At 36.0% G+C, this 17,674-nt stretch overlaps 1 protein-coding gene across 11 annotated transcripts in view; it reads right to left on the reverse strand.

Annotated features, from left to right (window-relative positions):
• Positions 1-17,674, reverse strand: part of COL11A1 (collagen type XI alpha 1 chain) — a 130,603-nt gene that overhangs the window by 86,432 nt on the left and 26,497 nt on the right. For all 11 annotated transcript variants that reach the window (XR_015805442.1, XM_014885224.2, XM_088170071.1 and 8 more), the window contains exon 5: positions 9,848-9,976. Coding sequence is in view for 10 of the 11 variants with exons in the window: in XM_014885224.2 (XP_014740710.2) it covers positions 9,848-9,976 (129 nt within the window). In the remaining variant the exon portion in view is untranslated. The remainder of the gene's footprint in view (positions 1-9,847; positions 9,977-17,674) is intronic.

Genomic DNA, 17,674 nt, shown 5'->3' on the forward strand with positions numbered 1-17,674 from the left:
TTGAAAACCAGGGCAGCTCCATGGTATAAATTTCCTGAGCAAATGCCTCTCCGCTGTAATTTCATTTCAGATTCAGCTGCTGTCAATTGCTCCATAGCTCTGTTTCTATAATTTTTATCAAATGAAGATTTGCCACACAAACTTTTACAAGAGAGAGTAGCTTTAGAATTGGCTTGTGCAGTGTTGTGATCATGATCTAGAGAGCCAGGAACTCTTGAGCTGTACTCTTGGCTGTGCCAAGAAGATCTTGGTGTCCATATTATCTGCACCAAGTACAACTCATCAGAACTGAGAAGAAAGGGCAGCTTTAAACTATCTTTCCACTCCTTCCATTCTTGAAGCTACAAGAATTGGTTGGTCTGGTAAATTAAAGTAATCTCCTGGTTGCTACCAGTTCTCTTTATGTGCCCAGGGAGCCAAAAGAAGGCAGAATTGTGGCCAGAGTCTGGACAAGGATCTGCTTTCCCTTTAGGAAGAAATATTCAAATGTGCCTCATGTGAACTTGTCCCTTCTGAAATCTCCTCTCTCCTGTTACAAGTCAGCATCATTGTCTGTAAAATGAAGACAATATCTGTTTGTTTCATTATATTGATGAGAGAGAGAATTAGTATGTTACACTTCCAAATCAGTCCGAGGATTCATAGAAGTCATCATTATCAGAAAGAGATGGACATGTTAGAAGAAATTACAAATTAAAATAGATCTCCATATTCCAAACTATATTCTACCATGTGACCAAAACACTGGTTTAACTGTTCTCTCTGACAATGTTTTTTTGATACAATTTTTTACTTAGGATTTCAATGCACAGAAGTTGATTTCCTCAGCAAGTATAAGACTAATGTTGAATGACCCTTAGTGACTTAACAACTCTTTTACATGGGTTTCTATTACTGTAGTCCTGTGACTCTTCAGAGTCTTACTATGATCAAAAGCTTTCCTTAAAAAGAAAACACATTCTTTTTCAGAAGGCAGGTGCTTTTTGCTCAATTGGCTTTGATTATTTCTACCCTTGTACATATAAACTGATTAGCAACAAAAAGGATGCAACATACTTTTGGTACTCATTCAAAACTATATTGCACATTAAGAAGAATACTTCAAGCTACATTTAAATAACAAAATACCATTTTAGGTGGAGAATATCCTCTTTGTGAATTATATGGGCACTTTATATCTGCCTCATATAATGTAAGCGATGCTTCGATTTCATCAGTGGTATTTTTTATATAACCAAATAAGGTTAACACTATCTATACTTTTTAAAACCAACAGCATTTTAGATTTAACCATGGTTATTAATACAGAATTCTTCTCTTCAGCAAATTAAGATTCAGTCCTAACCCCAGTGAAATCAATGAAACATGTTTGACCTATAACTGGTAGCGTTGAAGGGCCTCATGTGCAGCTATGATACATTAACAAATCTGTCAAGGTATAAAAGCATATTTTCTGGCTTGTGCAGTTCTGGAAATGCAGCTCAATACAGCTTGTCTCTAAAAAGTGTGCCACTGCCACCCAAAGAAGAAAATGGAATGACAAGCTTTTGGGAAACCGTAAGCAGCCACAAAAAGGAAGTAAAGGAAGAACAACATGGATAAAACCAGACTTTTTGAAATAGTTATAGAATAGCATTGAAATTGCAGTACATATTTGGAAATTACAAAAATGTCTGCAAGTGATTTGCTTATCTTCTCTGAAGAGCTCCACACAAACTAGGTTTATCTACAAGAAAATAAAAAGTATTCAGTGGAATATACCTCTCTAAATTCAGTCATTCCATCCTAACAGTGGTAACCAGTTCCATCCTTTTAAATGTTTCCTCAGCCAAACAACATGAATCAAACACTCTGCTATGCAATTTTTATTAGAACCCAAGCAAAAGACACTACCTATATTAAATAATATCCAATATCATAAGAATTAAGTGGAGCAACATTTTTGAGAGAAATAGCCTGTCATTAGCCAGATTTAAATTTAATATGCTGTTCAGTTTGTTTTAGTAACATAGACACAGAGATTTCTCTTTAGTAAGCATTGTAAACCTATTCTGAAACTGGGAGCATTCATTCCAGCAGTCACTTTGACCAACTGGAAATTAAAATGTAATTCTGTGTTGCTCAGTATTATAACTGTATTGCAAATCTCAGTAGAATGGCTTTTCTCAAGGTAAGCTGAATGGCTGTGCTGAATTGTGCCAACCACATGACTAATAATATTGCAACAGTGGGTTACAAGTAGTTTTCAGAGTCCATAAACTAAACAAATGTAGATTGGGGGAAAAAAAAAAAGAAGGAAAAATATCTGTGCCAAGTATGTTAGTATTAAAAAAGAAAGTAGTGAATAAGCTGATATTTATGCTAAGAGGCCTAGTTCAAAAAGTCAGAAATTTATGAATGAGAACTAGGAAACATACAAAAAAGCACAAGTATGTGGACAGCTCTATTGCATAATCACACAGAAAATACTTTTGGGTATTGTGCTTCACTCATTTCTGTTAAAAAAAGTGAAACTTTCCTTACATGCAAAATGTGATCACAAAACCAAGTGTATATTTTGATTGCACTGGTAGGCAGACACACAGAAAGAAATAACAGGGATGGATGAGAAGTGGAGAATGACAGCTTCCATGCTGTCAGGTTACTGCCAAGCAGGCAATGATCTTCCACTTTAAGAGCACACTATCAGAGGGGAATTAGGAAAATTCTTGAACTTACAAGCCAGGACATGTGGCCACTATGCCAAAACCATATTCAAAATCGCAGTACTTTGAAGTCTCACCGATACAAGGAGGACAAGTGAAAATATGTAGTAGCCTAAACATTCAACAAGATAAGCTTTATTCTTAGCAATCCTTCCTTTCCCAAGACTTTTTTCTGAAAAACTAGCATACCTCATATTTCACACCAGCTGATAAACAGAGAATACGTTTTGTATTGAACTCCAGGGGCCTTGCTGCAAAGAGTTAAATACAGATGCAAAATCTTCCAGGTGAATTTCCTGAGGCACAATCTGTCCAGATGGAGGAATGCATCTCTACACCCCTAGCTCATGTAAAGATGCACTTTAGAAATATGGTTTACTCACAGAATGATTTTACCAACTTACCCTGATGAAGACTGTTCCTTGTTTTTAATAGGAGACAACAGGACTAGTGAAGGACTAGTCAGGCAAATGAATACTACATATACCAACACGAGGGACATATTTAATGGCTTTAGTAACCTGCTGTGAAGCTGGCAATTCACTCTGCCATTAACAGTTAAGACTAGATATGTGGCACATACCCCTTCTTTTTCTGAAGCTACACAGCCAAAAGGTCACCTTTATCAGATGACAGGGGTATGACCCACTCATTTTGACCTCAACAAACATTGAGAAAAGTTCCTATACATTTTGGATACATAAAACCCAGGTCCTGCTGTTAGCTCACAGAAGTTGGGGAGTTCACAGAAATCTATCATAGTTGCGCTTCTAATAAAGGAAAGATAATAAGTAGACTCTTGAATGTATAGGAGAAAAAATCTAGAATTTCAAAAGAAATAATAGGTTAAACTCTGCGAGGGATTTCAGCCAAGAGACATCAGGTAACACATACTTCAGATGTGATGCAATTTTCTTCCTCTTGCTTTTCTTTCTTTTCTAGTAAGACCACCAATAGTTACTAAATAGCCATTCTTGTGCTCTTGTAATGAATATTGCATATGACTATTTTCTTACAAATGAAAGGAAGAATGAAACCTGCTGCTTTTTGATGGGACAAAATGTTTCCATTATGACCTCATGCTTTCTTTACCAGAGTGATTATATTACACTACCAGATCATCATGCAATTCCAATTAAAGAGATGAACTGTTTTCTTCATCAGATGAATTTTAGAAGCAGAGGATCAGCAGCATGCAAGGCCTATTTGAACTGGGAAATAACTTAAATATTCTGAAGGAAATCTTACTTTGGAAACCAATTCTTTTGCTATCCATACTCTAAAAACCTAACCTCCCATTCCAAATGTAGATTTTAACAGTTTTTGCTTTACATTTCCAAATGAAAATAATTAATAATCTAAATCCTAAACCAAAGAACAGTCATAGGCTCATTCTTTCCATTTCCTAAAGATTATGCTAAATCACGAACAAACTAAAGAGGCAAAGATGACTGAAATATTCTAGGCTTACTAACACTTCACAGAATACAATAAAATAAAGGATGCCAAGCAAAATGAGAGTTTTAAAAATCAGCTGCAGTAATATAAATAAATAAATGATAGAAGATGTCAATCTTAGGGCAGAAGAAAAGTTAAAAGATTTAAAGGATGGCCTCTTCTACCATATAGTCCTTATAATCTTCATAGGAGCAAGGAGATAAAAAGAGATAAGAACATTATCTTCAGTTTCCAAAGACATTCTGTTTCAAAAGGAGAATAAGACTTTTAAGGTTCTTTATTATGTTACTTCCTTATATAAAAAGTTTGTGTATCTGTGCAAAGAAAAAGAGATCTAGAAAGATCACTGTATTTAATAACAGCTAAATTAGCTAACTGCAGTTCTAAAGTCAACAATAAACATGAAAATAAACATGAAAATAATAATCTTTCTACATTTTTCAGGAAACTAGTCTTTCTGATCAAAGACTCTAAAGAACACTATATTAACATGTTCTGAAAGGATGCTTGAAGCCTCCAAGTCAATATATTTGGGGGCCACTTGCACTTTTAATTTAACAAATTTGTTTCATTAAAGGAAAATATTTCATGTCTCCATATAATCCATTAGTTTGGGATAGATCCAAAATAAACAAAGCCGAGTTCCTTTGGGGAGCCATTTCTTCAGCAGAAGTCAGACCATGTGACTGACTGCATTACAGAATAATCTTCCAAGAGGAGATTTAAAAGCCTGATAGCTGGTTCCTTTGAAAACAAGACCTGATGATACTCCAGAAAATATACTGCCCAACATCAAGGATGATGAAGACTGGCTAGGTCTGTCACTGCTCTAATTTCTGTGAGCTGGCCAAGCATATGTGATTGAACTGGAAAGGAATTTAATACATTTCCATTTATAGTAAAAAGGGGTTTGAAAACAAGGCAGAGGCCAGATTGTTCACAAGGTATTTATAAGAGAAGCATAGGTGTGTATCTTCAAGAAAAGCAATGCTGATAGTTTTAAAATATAATTTCAAACCCATATGGGATCCCTAAAATCAAGTTATACATTCAATGTGAAAAAACCCAAAGACCCCTGAGCTTTTAGGCAACACCTTTTTGTGTATGCTGAGGTCATCACCCTGAGCTTGACAGGCCACAGAGATTCATATTTGGCTATTCACAAGCAAGAACAAGGAAGACTGATACACACTTCAATTAAAACATGTCTTGAAGCCCAAAATAAATGACAATAAATAAGGAAGTAAAGTGTGTGGGTATTACCATCAATCTACTTCTCTCTTGTTTTCAGACTGAATGACACTCGGGTCTGATGAACAAATCCCAGGGGGAAAGAAGCATTCTGTATAGGGAGGGTTCTGACATGCATCTATCCCAAGAGCTGAGCCTGAGCTGCTCACACAGAGCCCACAGTCCTGGCCAGCAGCCAAGTGCAACACATTCTGCAGAGCCTGAACACAAAAGGTAGTTAGAGGTTGCCCAGATAAATAAATCTTATTTAGACATATAACACGGTCACTTGGGTCCAGAAAGGGACTGACTGAACAAAAATGGAAATATAAAGACCAAATCAGGTCCAAAGCTTGTATCTTGAAATCCTCAGGCCACTCCTTATAGGAAGGGAGAAGTGAGGATGCAGGAGTTGACCTTGCTGAGGGAGAAGAATGGTGTAGGGGATCAGGACAGCACAGCTGGGTAAGCCTGCAGACAAGGCTAAAATTTAAGATATATCCTCCCTTTCTAGGCTGACTAGTTCTATGTCTTTATTCATAGCTTGTTGTTTTTGTGAATCCCACTGTGAGATGCTTGATTCTTCCTGAACTTTGTTTAGGGTAAACTTGGCATTTGATTCAGGCATGAAGAGATCCTGTAAGTAAAAAGTAGGTATTGAAATCCTCTCTGTTGATCGCCCAAATTGCAGTTTGAATGAGATGCAAAAGAAAAAGAAAATACAACAAGAAAAAGGAAATCTCAATGCAACACTTAAGGTATCATTAATAAAGACAATTTGATTACAAATCAGTGTCCAGTAAATTTACATATGAGAGCACAGTGAAGGTCATAAGACCTTGAGAAAAACTCAAATGTTTTAAAAAGCAAATATTTCATTTCTGATGTTGCGGTAATGTGACATGCACTCTCAGGCTCATTTAATGGAAACTCACCAGAATATATCCCATAATTTTTCTGATTTTATGGTTGGTAATTAGTTTTAGTCTAGATGAAGTCTTAGACCCTTCCCACAACAAACACATAGACAATTCCACAAGCTGAACTGGAAAGGACGTAGGGTGGAAATAAATTCAGAAAACGACTCAGCACTGCTATTGAAAGAAATGTCCCCAAACCTAAAATGCTGGATATTTGATTATTTGCTCCTTTGGAGAAAGAAGCACTGCCTACAGCAATAAGGATTACATTCAGCTAAACAAAGTACTTATTCCCTTAAACCAATATATTTTTCCTTAAATCCTTCTCTCTAGATGCTTCTTTAGTGGTCTAAAAATAATCCAGCTTTTCAGACTGAATGCCTTCCTAGGCTGTGAGCTTGCCAGGAGACTACAAAAGTGTGCAATTTCAAGAGAAATCCTATTCATCTTCACAAACATAATCTTCTATTTTACTGATGAAAAGTCAACCATTTCCTTTGGGTTTTGTAATCAGTGTTGGAAACACACATTAATAGGCTCTGAAATCACATAATTTATCTTTAAGCCAAGTATCAGTTTCTTATCCTGCACTGCAATAATTCAAAGGCTCAGAGACATAATGCCAAAATTAGACCACCTTGGCTAACTCTTGTGTACTTGCAGACTTCAAAACTTCATACAGTCACCCTGTAACTGAGTCACCTAAAGTATGAATAACATTTCCCCAAACTTTCAGAAAGGTATCTACCCTTGGCTTGAAGATACCTAGAGATTCATCACTTTAGTAATTTGTTCTTTCTTTCCTAAAAATGTTAGTAGATATTTTCCTAACTGAAATTATCCTTCTTCTCCCCCCACCCCGTTTGTCTGCAGTCAGTATTTTCTTTTTGTCCTGGATCTTTACATATTGTAAGTGAGCCACGTATGTGATGGTGCAGTCTACATTTCACGTGGCACCATGCAGAGGTAATATTGCATCTGTATTCTTACTTCTTTATTTACAAACTAAGACATTCAGTGTATTATTTTGGGGAAAACTCTTTCCCTTCTTTAACAACCACAACATTTTGAGGCTAGTGCCCAACAAATATTTTCAGCTTCTGCTGGTTTAATCCAGACCCTGAAGAGACAATCCTGCCTAGCCTTTTTCCCAGTTTTCTCTGTTCCCTCTTTCTACCAAGAGAGTTTGTGTGAAAACATTGAAGATCAAACCATGAAACCAATCAAGCAGAACAATAATCTTTCCATGTTGTTTTTCAACATGATTAGTATCCCAGATGGGGACAATCTGCTGCAGATGAAAAGTTCCTCTGTTGCCATATGCACGCAGACCGTCATTGTAGTGTACTTCGGAGTTCATCATGTGTGCCCTGCAGTTATTTCTTTGGCTTCTATGTGTGTAACATTGCCTTTAGTTGTGTTCCCATCACTGTTTACTGCTCTGCAGTATCATGACTCTGACAAATTTTAATGGCATCCATTTTACACACATATCTATATTTCTAGCACAATTACCGAGAAACTCTACTAAAATTTTAATTCAGTGACAGCTCGTTGTTTATAGTAATTTCTGAAATAAGTCACCCAGATTGATTCAAATCTCTTTGTCAGGTACTTTTACCATACAATGCCTTTTTTTAAAAAAAATTAAAATATCATATGTTGTCAAGCCAGAAGCTTTGCAAAGGTCTAAGTCAATAAATTCTATCAGATATCACTAATCAAAGTTTTAATCTCCTCAAAACATGTAATCAAGGATTTTAAAGCAATCATTTTACTTATATAACAAAGTAGCCTCCCTCAACAAGTTGGTATTTTACCATTTAGCAGACAATTTTGTAATCCTATAAATTCAGTCAGTCATTTGTTCTATCACATAGTTATCACATTGGGAGCATTCATGATGAGATTGTTTTAGATCACCATTACACATTAAAGAGACCTATTGACTTCACTGGGAATATTTATGCAAATGGAGCACAACAAGGAAATTGTGTCTTAGGTCATAAAGCTAAGCAAAATAATCCAATTACCACTCTCAGCTAAAAAAAAAAATAAATAGAAACAGCAGTTGTCCATTTTATTAATCATTAAGTGCTTTTCAATTTGTTTTCAAATTAATTTTAAAATGTTACTCTACAAATTAAGATCTTTGATTTTACTTTTTTCTCTGTAAATACTCACACAAACTCTGTGTGTTACCAAGAGGGAAAAACAGGCCTTTGAAAAACACATTAAAAAACACTAAACCCAAGAGCAACCAAATAGCAGCAAAATCCAAGAAAGCTCCCAAGCAAAATTTAAATTTTCTTTGAAACTTAATTATGAAAAAAAAAATTTAGACCTCCCTATCTTTTTTTTTTTTCTTTGCATAAATTACCAGCAATATACTTTCAATCAGCTCTGGTTTGGAATATGGAGATCCAGGTATGCAGGCACATGGACAGCAGGTCCTCTGGGATCCTCCTGAAAAGCCCAGACCCCACACACTGTAATGCAGTGTAAAGCCTTCTGCCTGTGTGCAGGTGACTTGACACATCTTGAACTACACCTCAGATGGAAGGGATGTGGGAGGGAGTCCCTTTGGAAGAAGTTCTGCACCCTATGGGCCTTTGCCTCCTGCTGACATAATTTTCATTCAGAATAAATAATAACAACAAATAAAATTCCCATATGTATAGGAAAAGTTCAGTCCCAAAACAGGCTCCAAGTAGACGTCTAAGAACAATTCAGCAAGATTTAATGCTGATCTCTTGGGCAATCAGTAGTAATAACCAGTCAGATCACAGATGGTGTGTGTACCAGCTGTCCAGAGCCAAGTTCAGTTATGACTTGTTACATTTTGGAAAAGCTTTTCCCTTTACACTGTTCAATGCAAGTACTTAGCACATGTACAACAATACATACAAGTGCTCAGAGGTCTAAACTGAGGAACGATCTTGACCTGGATGAATTACTCAGTTTGTGGGAGTGAGAACTGTCTACAGTGACTAATGGTTTCTCTAAATATCTTCATGTTTCTGGGAAAAATTCCTACTCTGTTTTGTCCTTATTGGTTTACCTCCTACGAGTGGAACTGGCTGAAATACCTTTGTGTGCACATGCAATTGTGCATGCAGCTTATTAAAACACAGGGCATTTTTAACAGGAGAAGTTTACAATTGTAGGATACTCAAAGCTCCCACATCTTTCAAATGTGGCATTTTTTGATATCCAGCATCAATAAAATTATAAACCTAAACAGGAAGAAGAAATATGCATAAGTAGCCAAACTTATACTGCTGTAATTTTTAAAAAGAATTACAGTTTAATTTCATCGAAAATGCTGGTTGTTCAAATGCCACCAGGGTGATATGTTCCTTCAAATGCTTGACATAAATGAGTGGAGAGCAAAAATGAATGCACTCCTGCAACCTGATTTCTTCACCTCTAGAACAATGCATGCCATTTAGCTGGAAGTGTTTCTTGGGTAACTTTTCTCCAGCACAACCACTAATGTGCAATAAATCCAGTAATACATGACTGATTACTCACCTCATCAACTCGAGGATCTTGAGCCTGAGCAGCATTGGGCACTGGGGAGTCACAGTCTGGGCTATAATGCTCACAATAGTCAAATGCAGCTCTGGGATCAGCAATAATCAACAGCTGCTGGATCTCACCCTGCAGGAAAGCATATGCAGATTAAAAAACTAAACCAAAGGTAGTCTACAGTTCATCAGGAGTACAGAGTTCACATTCAGAAACAAAACCAGGCACATAATACTTAGGTATTTCCATCTGTAGTTATAAATAACATATCCACTTAATTTCTGCTCCTATTACGGAAAACAAGTATTGTTCACATGGCAAAACAATGCGAATTAATACCAAATGGACTAGGTACAAAATTCTGGCTTAAAATCATGTCTGGTTTTGAAAGGAGAGAGTGGGAAGGTGTAAGTTCTGATCTGTGATTTTCATACTGTTTGTTTACTTCTTCACTGGGAATCAGTCTAAATTCCTAAGATTTAATTCAGGGCACTTCCTATTACCAGCATGCAGCTCAGCATGCAAGTGATCAACAGGAAAATTCTGAGTTTGCATCACATATGCATTCTTAAAGGAGACAATGAAATAAAATAAAATAAAATAGTCTGTACCAGAGACAGTTACTTGAATAAAATATAATCAAGTGAGCACTGTGTAAATGCACAATATAGAATGTGTTGAAAAAAATGAAACTGCTAAAAAATGTTGGTTTTGCCTCTATTCCCATATATCTTGCATAAAAACAACATCACAGAAAAAGACACACTATACTTTATAATAAAAATGGCTCTGCTGAGATCCCCTACAGAGAGCTTGTATGTTTATAATTTTCCACAGAAAGCTGTCTGGTATCCAGTGTATTTCTTAACATAGTGGTACTATTTAAGCAGCATTAGGTTAATTCCTGCCAACATTTCCACTATAAATTTTCTCATCCAGGAGCTTCTTATGCTCACATAAAAATAAGTTTGTTGGAAATTGGCACACTTTCTTGGTCAAAACCCATTAATTTCAATCTCTCACTATTTCCCCACAAGGGGGTGATTTTTAAGATTTATATACTTCTAACATGATTTTTTTGTTTGTTTTACCCAAAATAGGGGCAAATGAATACTTTGTTAGTATACCTGTGACTACTTTGTCTTTAAAGACAAGATATCATAACTGATGAAAATCTACAGGTGGGAAAATTCACAGTTCTCTCAATATTTCCAGAATCACTTTACATCTATCATAACAGCAACCTTTAACAAATTAAGAAAACTGGAGAATATTTTAAAATAGTAAAGAATAATTGCAACATTCCTTCCTTTCAAAATGAAAAAACAGAGACATAAGCAAAATTTCCTCAAACTGGGAAAAAAAAATCAAACAACAATCTGCAATTTAACTAGTCCTACAACTTTTTACTAATTTTTCAGTAATGAAGTAAGAAATAGTTTCATAGCACATAATGGCTATATGCTACAAGTTTGCTTTTTACAGTACCCTAAGCCCACTTCACTTTTATAGACTCATGTGCATCTCAGATTAATTTAGATTTAGAATCTTTTTTTTCTGAGCTTCCAGAAATACTACAAATGCAGAAATTTGTTTCTCTGTCAGCAGTTCTGGACTATCTCCTTCATTTTCCTTCATTCACTAATGCTTCCTGATTTGGACGTCTTGCAAAAGGTACACATACAGAAAAATTCCCCCTTTGATTCCTTCCATGACTCCTTCAAGAGCTGGAGTGCTTTGAGAGGTTTTGTACAGTCACTGTCAGCCTGGGATACACATCCCTCATCTCCAGCAAAGTGTTTCCAAAGCGCTCTGCCCTTTCTCTTTCACCAACCACATTAAAACTAAGTGAGGCAGAGGAAAAAATGAGAAAGAATAAGCAAGGGGAAGACAAAAGAGGTAAGTGACCCTTTTGAACTACGCAGAGGTGGATGTGTAGAACCTCTGTCCTCACCCTGCTGAGTTCAAGCCATGGTCTTGCTCTCTGGCCCTGAGCATTCCTGGCTGTCTGAGGTGCCTGGACAGGTCTCAGTGTCCGCAGAGTGCCAGCCAGCGGGAGCTGTGCCCAAACTACTGAAACTACTGTTCAGTCAGAGAGCCTAAGAGAACACAGGTCCAGGAATACAGCCAGTACTCTGGGGCTTTGTGCTGCTCTTCAATGCCATGGAATTTTGGCATTGAGTTCTGTTGGATTGTGTGCTTGCAAGAAGCACTCAGTATGCTGTTACCACTTGGCTTTAACGTCCCTAAATTGGTTAAAGCTGCTCCTGATCCATTTACTGTATTTCCCAGCCCCGCCTGTCTGACTGTCATGGCTCCACATAGATGGAGGCTCTCAGAAATCCTGCACAAAATACATACATTTTTACGGAATACATAATTTGCTACTGGCTATCCATGTAGGATAAGTTTACTGAAGTACCAATTGATTTTACATTTGGAATCCCAAATGTTAATTTCCCTCTTTTTTCCTTCAAGATATGCTATAAAAATATTTCCAGTAAATTATTAATTTTCCTTTTCATTTTCTGTCTTTGCTAATTAAATTGTTTCTCTGAGTATTTTGTTCCCTGAAGTATTGGCTGTACTGTAAGAATAATCCAAGAGCTTTCCTTTCAGATCAGGCCAATCACATCAACTCATGAAGTTCCACCTGCATTACTGCAAATTTTTGTGATTTAGTTACCATTCTAAGGTATTTGTTGGACAAATCTTTCTCTTTGAAAATTTTCCACAGAATTGTCTTTACAAACACATTCTTTGATTATAACTTGACTTTGTGAGACCAAAATAGAATTTTATAAAGTTCCTTGCAAATAAACTACAAATAAACTTGCAAATAATCTGGTCGTATTTCATGACCTGGAGTCATAAATAAGGCACGTAAAGATCTACTTGCACAAGTCCTGAGAACTTTGAATTATGGGTTATTAAAAATTCCAATAGCTGACCAGTAAAAAATACTGAGGTATCTAAACATATATGCCTATGTCATATAATTTTTCTTATATGAAAATTTCAGGAAAAAAGGAAGTCTCATGGGGTAGAGTGATGAAAACAAGAGAACAAAAACAGAGAAGGAGAAAGAAAAAATAGATTGAAATGTACAAATACACTTGAGCATCCTTAGAGCACTCTGAAAAGTGCATAGACGAAAAAAGGAAGTACAAAAGGCTACTGTGTATAGACTAGTTCTTCCTTCTCTATGAAAATTTCATGACCACATCTGTTTGCAAAGACTGCTCAGACAATCTCACAGAGTTGGAAGTTGCTATCTAGCACGTTATAGAAGTAAAGCCTTTCAATGTCTCTGCTGAGCCTGTCATCCACCATGCTTTGGTGTCAGAGGCAAGGGGGACGACAGCAGAAGGCAAACCAGAGAATGTGTGGCGAGGTATCAGGCAGACAGACACAGCCACTTTTTCATATTAATCCTTGTAACAAAGTGTATGCTTAACCTGCCTCTAAAAGCCTAGTTTGCCTTGAGAATCATAACTTACTGCCTTGTACCAATGTTTTATCCTGGATAACACTTAAAACAATGTATTTTAAGCAGTCGTTTGTCAGGTATTTAATGTCACTTGCTAATTGGGGATAAGAAAGATGGAAACTATATCTCAGACACCTCGAGGTAGTGGAGAACATCCAGCAAGGTATTCTACTTAACATTAACCATACAAGTACTTTGTAATTAAAGTGGACCAATTTTAAATCTTAATATTTAGTTTGGATCCTAAATTCTTTATAGAAAAAGGCACTAAGTTGTTGTCAAAACCAACACATAATTCACAAAGGCAATGCACAGTGCAATAATTCATTACAATGTGTAATAAAAATAAAGCCTATGAACACTTTAATTCCTCTCTATTTCAGGGATATCCTCATAATTAAAATCAGAGGCTTTTGAATCAGCCTCATGGTTATATGATAAAAATCGACTGAGAATCATAAAATATCTTGTCCACCAATTATGCCTAGTGTGAAAACATGGTACAGAAGAATTCCTTCTAAGAGGTACTCCACCAAATAAATTATTCTTTGCAGAATCCTCCAAGAGTACTGAAAGGAGTTGTATTGATTAAGGAACTATTCACTTCTTTGTTGCATACCAGAGCAAAAGTGGAGAACCAGGCTAGAGAGCTAGAATGAGAATATGCTCAAATCAGTGGAACTCCTGCCTGCTGGAACAACTGCACACATATTCACTCACATCAATTGTTCTACTATAAGGAACAGCCCAGCTAAGAATGAGAAGTGTGTGCTGAATTCATTCATTGAAAATTCCTCTGCGAATCTCACAGACATTCCACAGTGACATTCTGGAACAAGAAAATTTATGTGTATGTACACTTCCAAGTCTTGCTGAAAAACCTCAAAGCAGTAATACACAAGGTAAAGTATCTGCACTGGAAAAATAACTTTAATATGAAAACAGTACAACACTAGAAAAATGCAGTGTTGAATAACAAAAAAAGGAAACGGAGACCAAATTTGCAGGAAAGCAGTAAACTAACAAGTTCTCTTTCCAATTTCGGCTACATCTTCATGTAATTGTTGCTTTGGTTAGCCTCATGGTAATAATTGCTACATGTGATTCCAAATTTTTGGAGTCTTCCTTAGATTCCACAACAGAAATAAGAACAAAGAAAATTTCCAGTTAGATATGGTGTCAGATTTTCTCAATGATGTAAATCATCAAGGGCCTGACTAGCAAGGAACTAATTATTTCATTGTTATATCAATAAATGTTAATGGCTGCTTATTACCTTAATTGACTTCATAAAAAGTTTCAGGTATTATCTGTCTTCGTGAAAAATTCTCTTTTTCTTCTAACTAGGTAATCTCACTAATGCTTTCTAAATATGGTGCATTAGAGAATTACAACCATAAAGCAGTCCATTTATAGTCTATTTATTGCCTAAAAGTCCCTATCACTGAAAAAAGAGACCTCTACTATCAACTGCCACATTGTTAAAAACGTAAAATTATGAATTCATAGAAGGCTTACTGTAAGGGCACTGAATGAAGAAATCAGTGCAGAAATTAATGTTTTCTTCCAGTCTATAAAATTTTAATGGTCTAGTTGTTCTCTAGTTCTACAAGAAACTCAAACAGTTCAGAGGCAAATTTTGGGATACCTGTTTTACAAGAATCTTAATAAAATAATAACCCTGCCTGGTGAAAGTTATTTTATCCAGGGAATAGCAGGTGAGCATTACTTCAAAAGCTCTGCAGGGAAAAAACGAAAAACAAAAAACCAAGCCCTCCTGCAATTACTTAAATTACTAATTTATATATTAGAGGTTGAAAAATACTTTCTACAACTAGAGTGTGAGGGTTAGAATTAGCAAAATACATTTTCCTGATTCATATCGGATAAAATTAGTACCTTTTATATGCTTATGAGGATAATTAGATTTTAAAGATGTTTACATAAATGGTGATAAAAGCAAAACAAAAGCAGTGCTAGGCACTAAATACCCTAAGCTGGATATTTGTGCCAACTTTCTCTAATTAGTTATGTGACAGTACAGCTCTAGATTCCAAAGAACAAAAGTCTAGACAGCATGGATATTATTACTATAGAATTTAGAAAAACCTGCTGCAGAATTCATTTAATCTTCCTACAAAGATTTGAGGGACTGAGGAATTCCAGGAGCTTTTAATATAATATTCCATAACCCAGGCCCATTGCATAATATAGCTGGAGAAAGATATTTAGAGCCTGCCAGACTGAAGCACTGTAAAAGCAATAATTTTTGAAAGCAGAATACTGTACAGGTCAAAGTTTCCACAGAAATCAGTGTCTTCTTGATTCTTTGAACACCATGCTTATAGAAGGATAAATTCAGCTTGGTTAATAGGTTGATATGCCAATTATAATTTTTGACCTTCAAAACATAGCTGTTCACAAAGTCAACTGCAATTCTTGGCTGAGATATTAGATTTTACTACAATGCCTATGAAACAGCAAGTGTACATAGGCACAGGCATGCACGTGTGCCCAAGGACAACCTATTTCCTAGATAAAAGATCTACAGATATCTTACATTTTTGTGTATCTTTGAAATCTTATTTACATCTGTTGTTTAAAACTGAAATGTATTAGACACAATAATACATGAGGTAATAATAAATCCTATCTTTTAAACTTTTTTAAGCTGATGCAGCATGCAGCATTCTTTGATGCCAGGTTGTTAATTTTAAATGTAATTACAGACAGTTTAGTTAAATGACCATTCCTTTGTTTCTTGGGAACATTCCTTGAAAATGAACTTGAATTCCAATGAATTACCAGACCTTTGCCTTTTTCTTCTCTCTCTCTCTCTCCTGCTTCCAAAAATAAGAAAGGGAAACTGGATTTACTTTTGTTCATTGAACATACATTTGAAAATACTATAAAAAATTAATAAACACCAGATCACCATTCTTTGAGATTAAAAAAATAAAGTAAAATAAAACAAGCCAAAGAGAAAGCTTTTGTAAAAAATCCTGTTTTGTTTTTTTTTATTAGGTACCTCTGAAATGAAAAAAATTGTCTGCTTTGCTTTGGTTTTTTTTGGTGTTGCTTTTCTTTTTACTCCTCAGTGCTCAAGTTGGCCACTTACTCTAGTGTTGGTATCTAAAAGGCTGATTCTATGTATCTTTGCCTGGAAGTATGACAGTCTGTGGGTCAGCAGCAATTACTAAATTACTGTAGTGGGAATAATTTTGGCAGTGTCTCCACGAGCTGGTGGTGCAGCTCCACAGGGCAGTGGGAAGCAGAGGATCCTGAGGACACCTTTTCCACACTCCATGCTGGGGGGCACTTTGGGCTGGCTGCTCTGCTCCACTTTAGCTGTTCAGCAAACCTGGGCAGTCAGTAAAGCTGTTCTCGCTCTGCTGCAGGCTGCACTTGCACTCACAGGTATGTGACACAGGGACAGGTCCTCAGCTACCTCACACTGCTGCCACACACCTCAGTGTGTGTCCAGCTGCTCACTCACCTGTTCCTATTCCTTTAAAGAGGAATCCCGTGTTGTACACAAGTGTTCTATTGCTTTTTTCATGAGAACAGATTAATCCAACAGATTAAATTACAGCCTAGTATCAAAATCTAAACCCTTTATTAACAAGTATTACTTCAAGGATTTAATCCATAAACTGTGCTGTTAAAGCTTTCATTGGCTTTAAATAAGAGTCTTATACATCATATTTTGTCTTGTTATTCTAATTTACAGCAAATTGCCTAAAAAACGATGGTATTGGTCTGATGTCTAGAGTTTTGAAGGAAAAAAAAGGTGTCTATAGGGAAATATCTGCCTAAAGCTTCTGTTAGTTATTAAGTTATTATACAATACTTATAAAAAACTTGTATTGTTCACACCAACAGTACTAAATGAGGAGTGACAAATCCTTAAAGCTGGCAAAGAATAAAAAGATTCCTATTATTTATAAAACATTTAAGCTACAAACATATTTCAATGGATACAATTCAAAATTCCTTTACTAGGTGCCATGTACCAGCATCTCACTCATTTTTTATGCCTCCTTTTTTTTCTATTTTTTTTTTTTTTGGTTTGCATTTTGGGAATTTTCTCTTTGCAGCAAGCACTTACAAGCCGGTTGTTCTTGCAATATGTATTTGAAAACACAGAATTAATTTCAAAAGACACACATAAAAGTTTGAGGAACGTTGTGACAGTCTTTCAAAAACAAGCATCTACAAATTAGTGCCACTGATATCAAAAGATTCACTTCAGTGAGCAAGGGCTTAGCAGTGTAAATGAAGGTCTCATAATTTGGCAGTTAATAATAATACAGTTTCTAGACAGCATAATGTTATTATTT

Source organism: Sturnus vulgaris, chromosome 9 (assembly GCF_052056855.1).
Source record: "Sturnus vulgaris isolate bStuVul1 chromosome 9, bStuVul1.hap1, whole genome shotgun sequence".
NCBI classification, from domain to species: Eukaryota; Metazoa; Chordata; class Aves; order Passeriformes; family Sturnidae; genus Sturnus; species Sturnus vulgaris.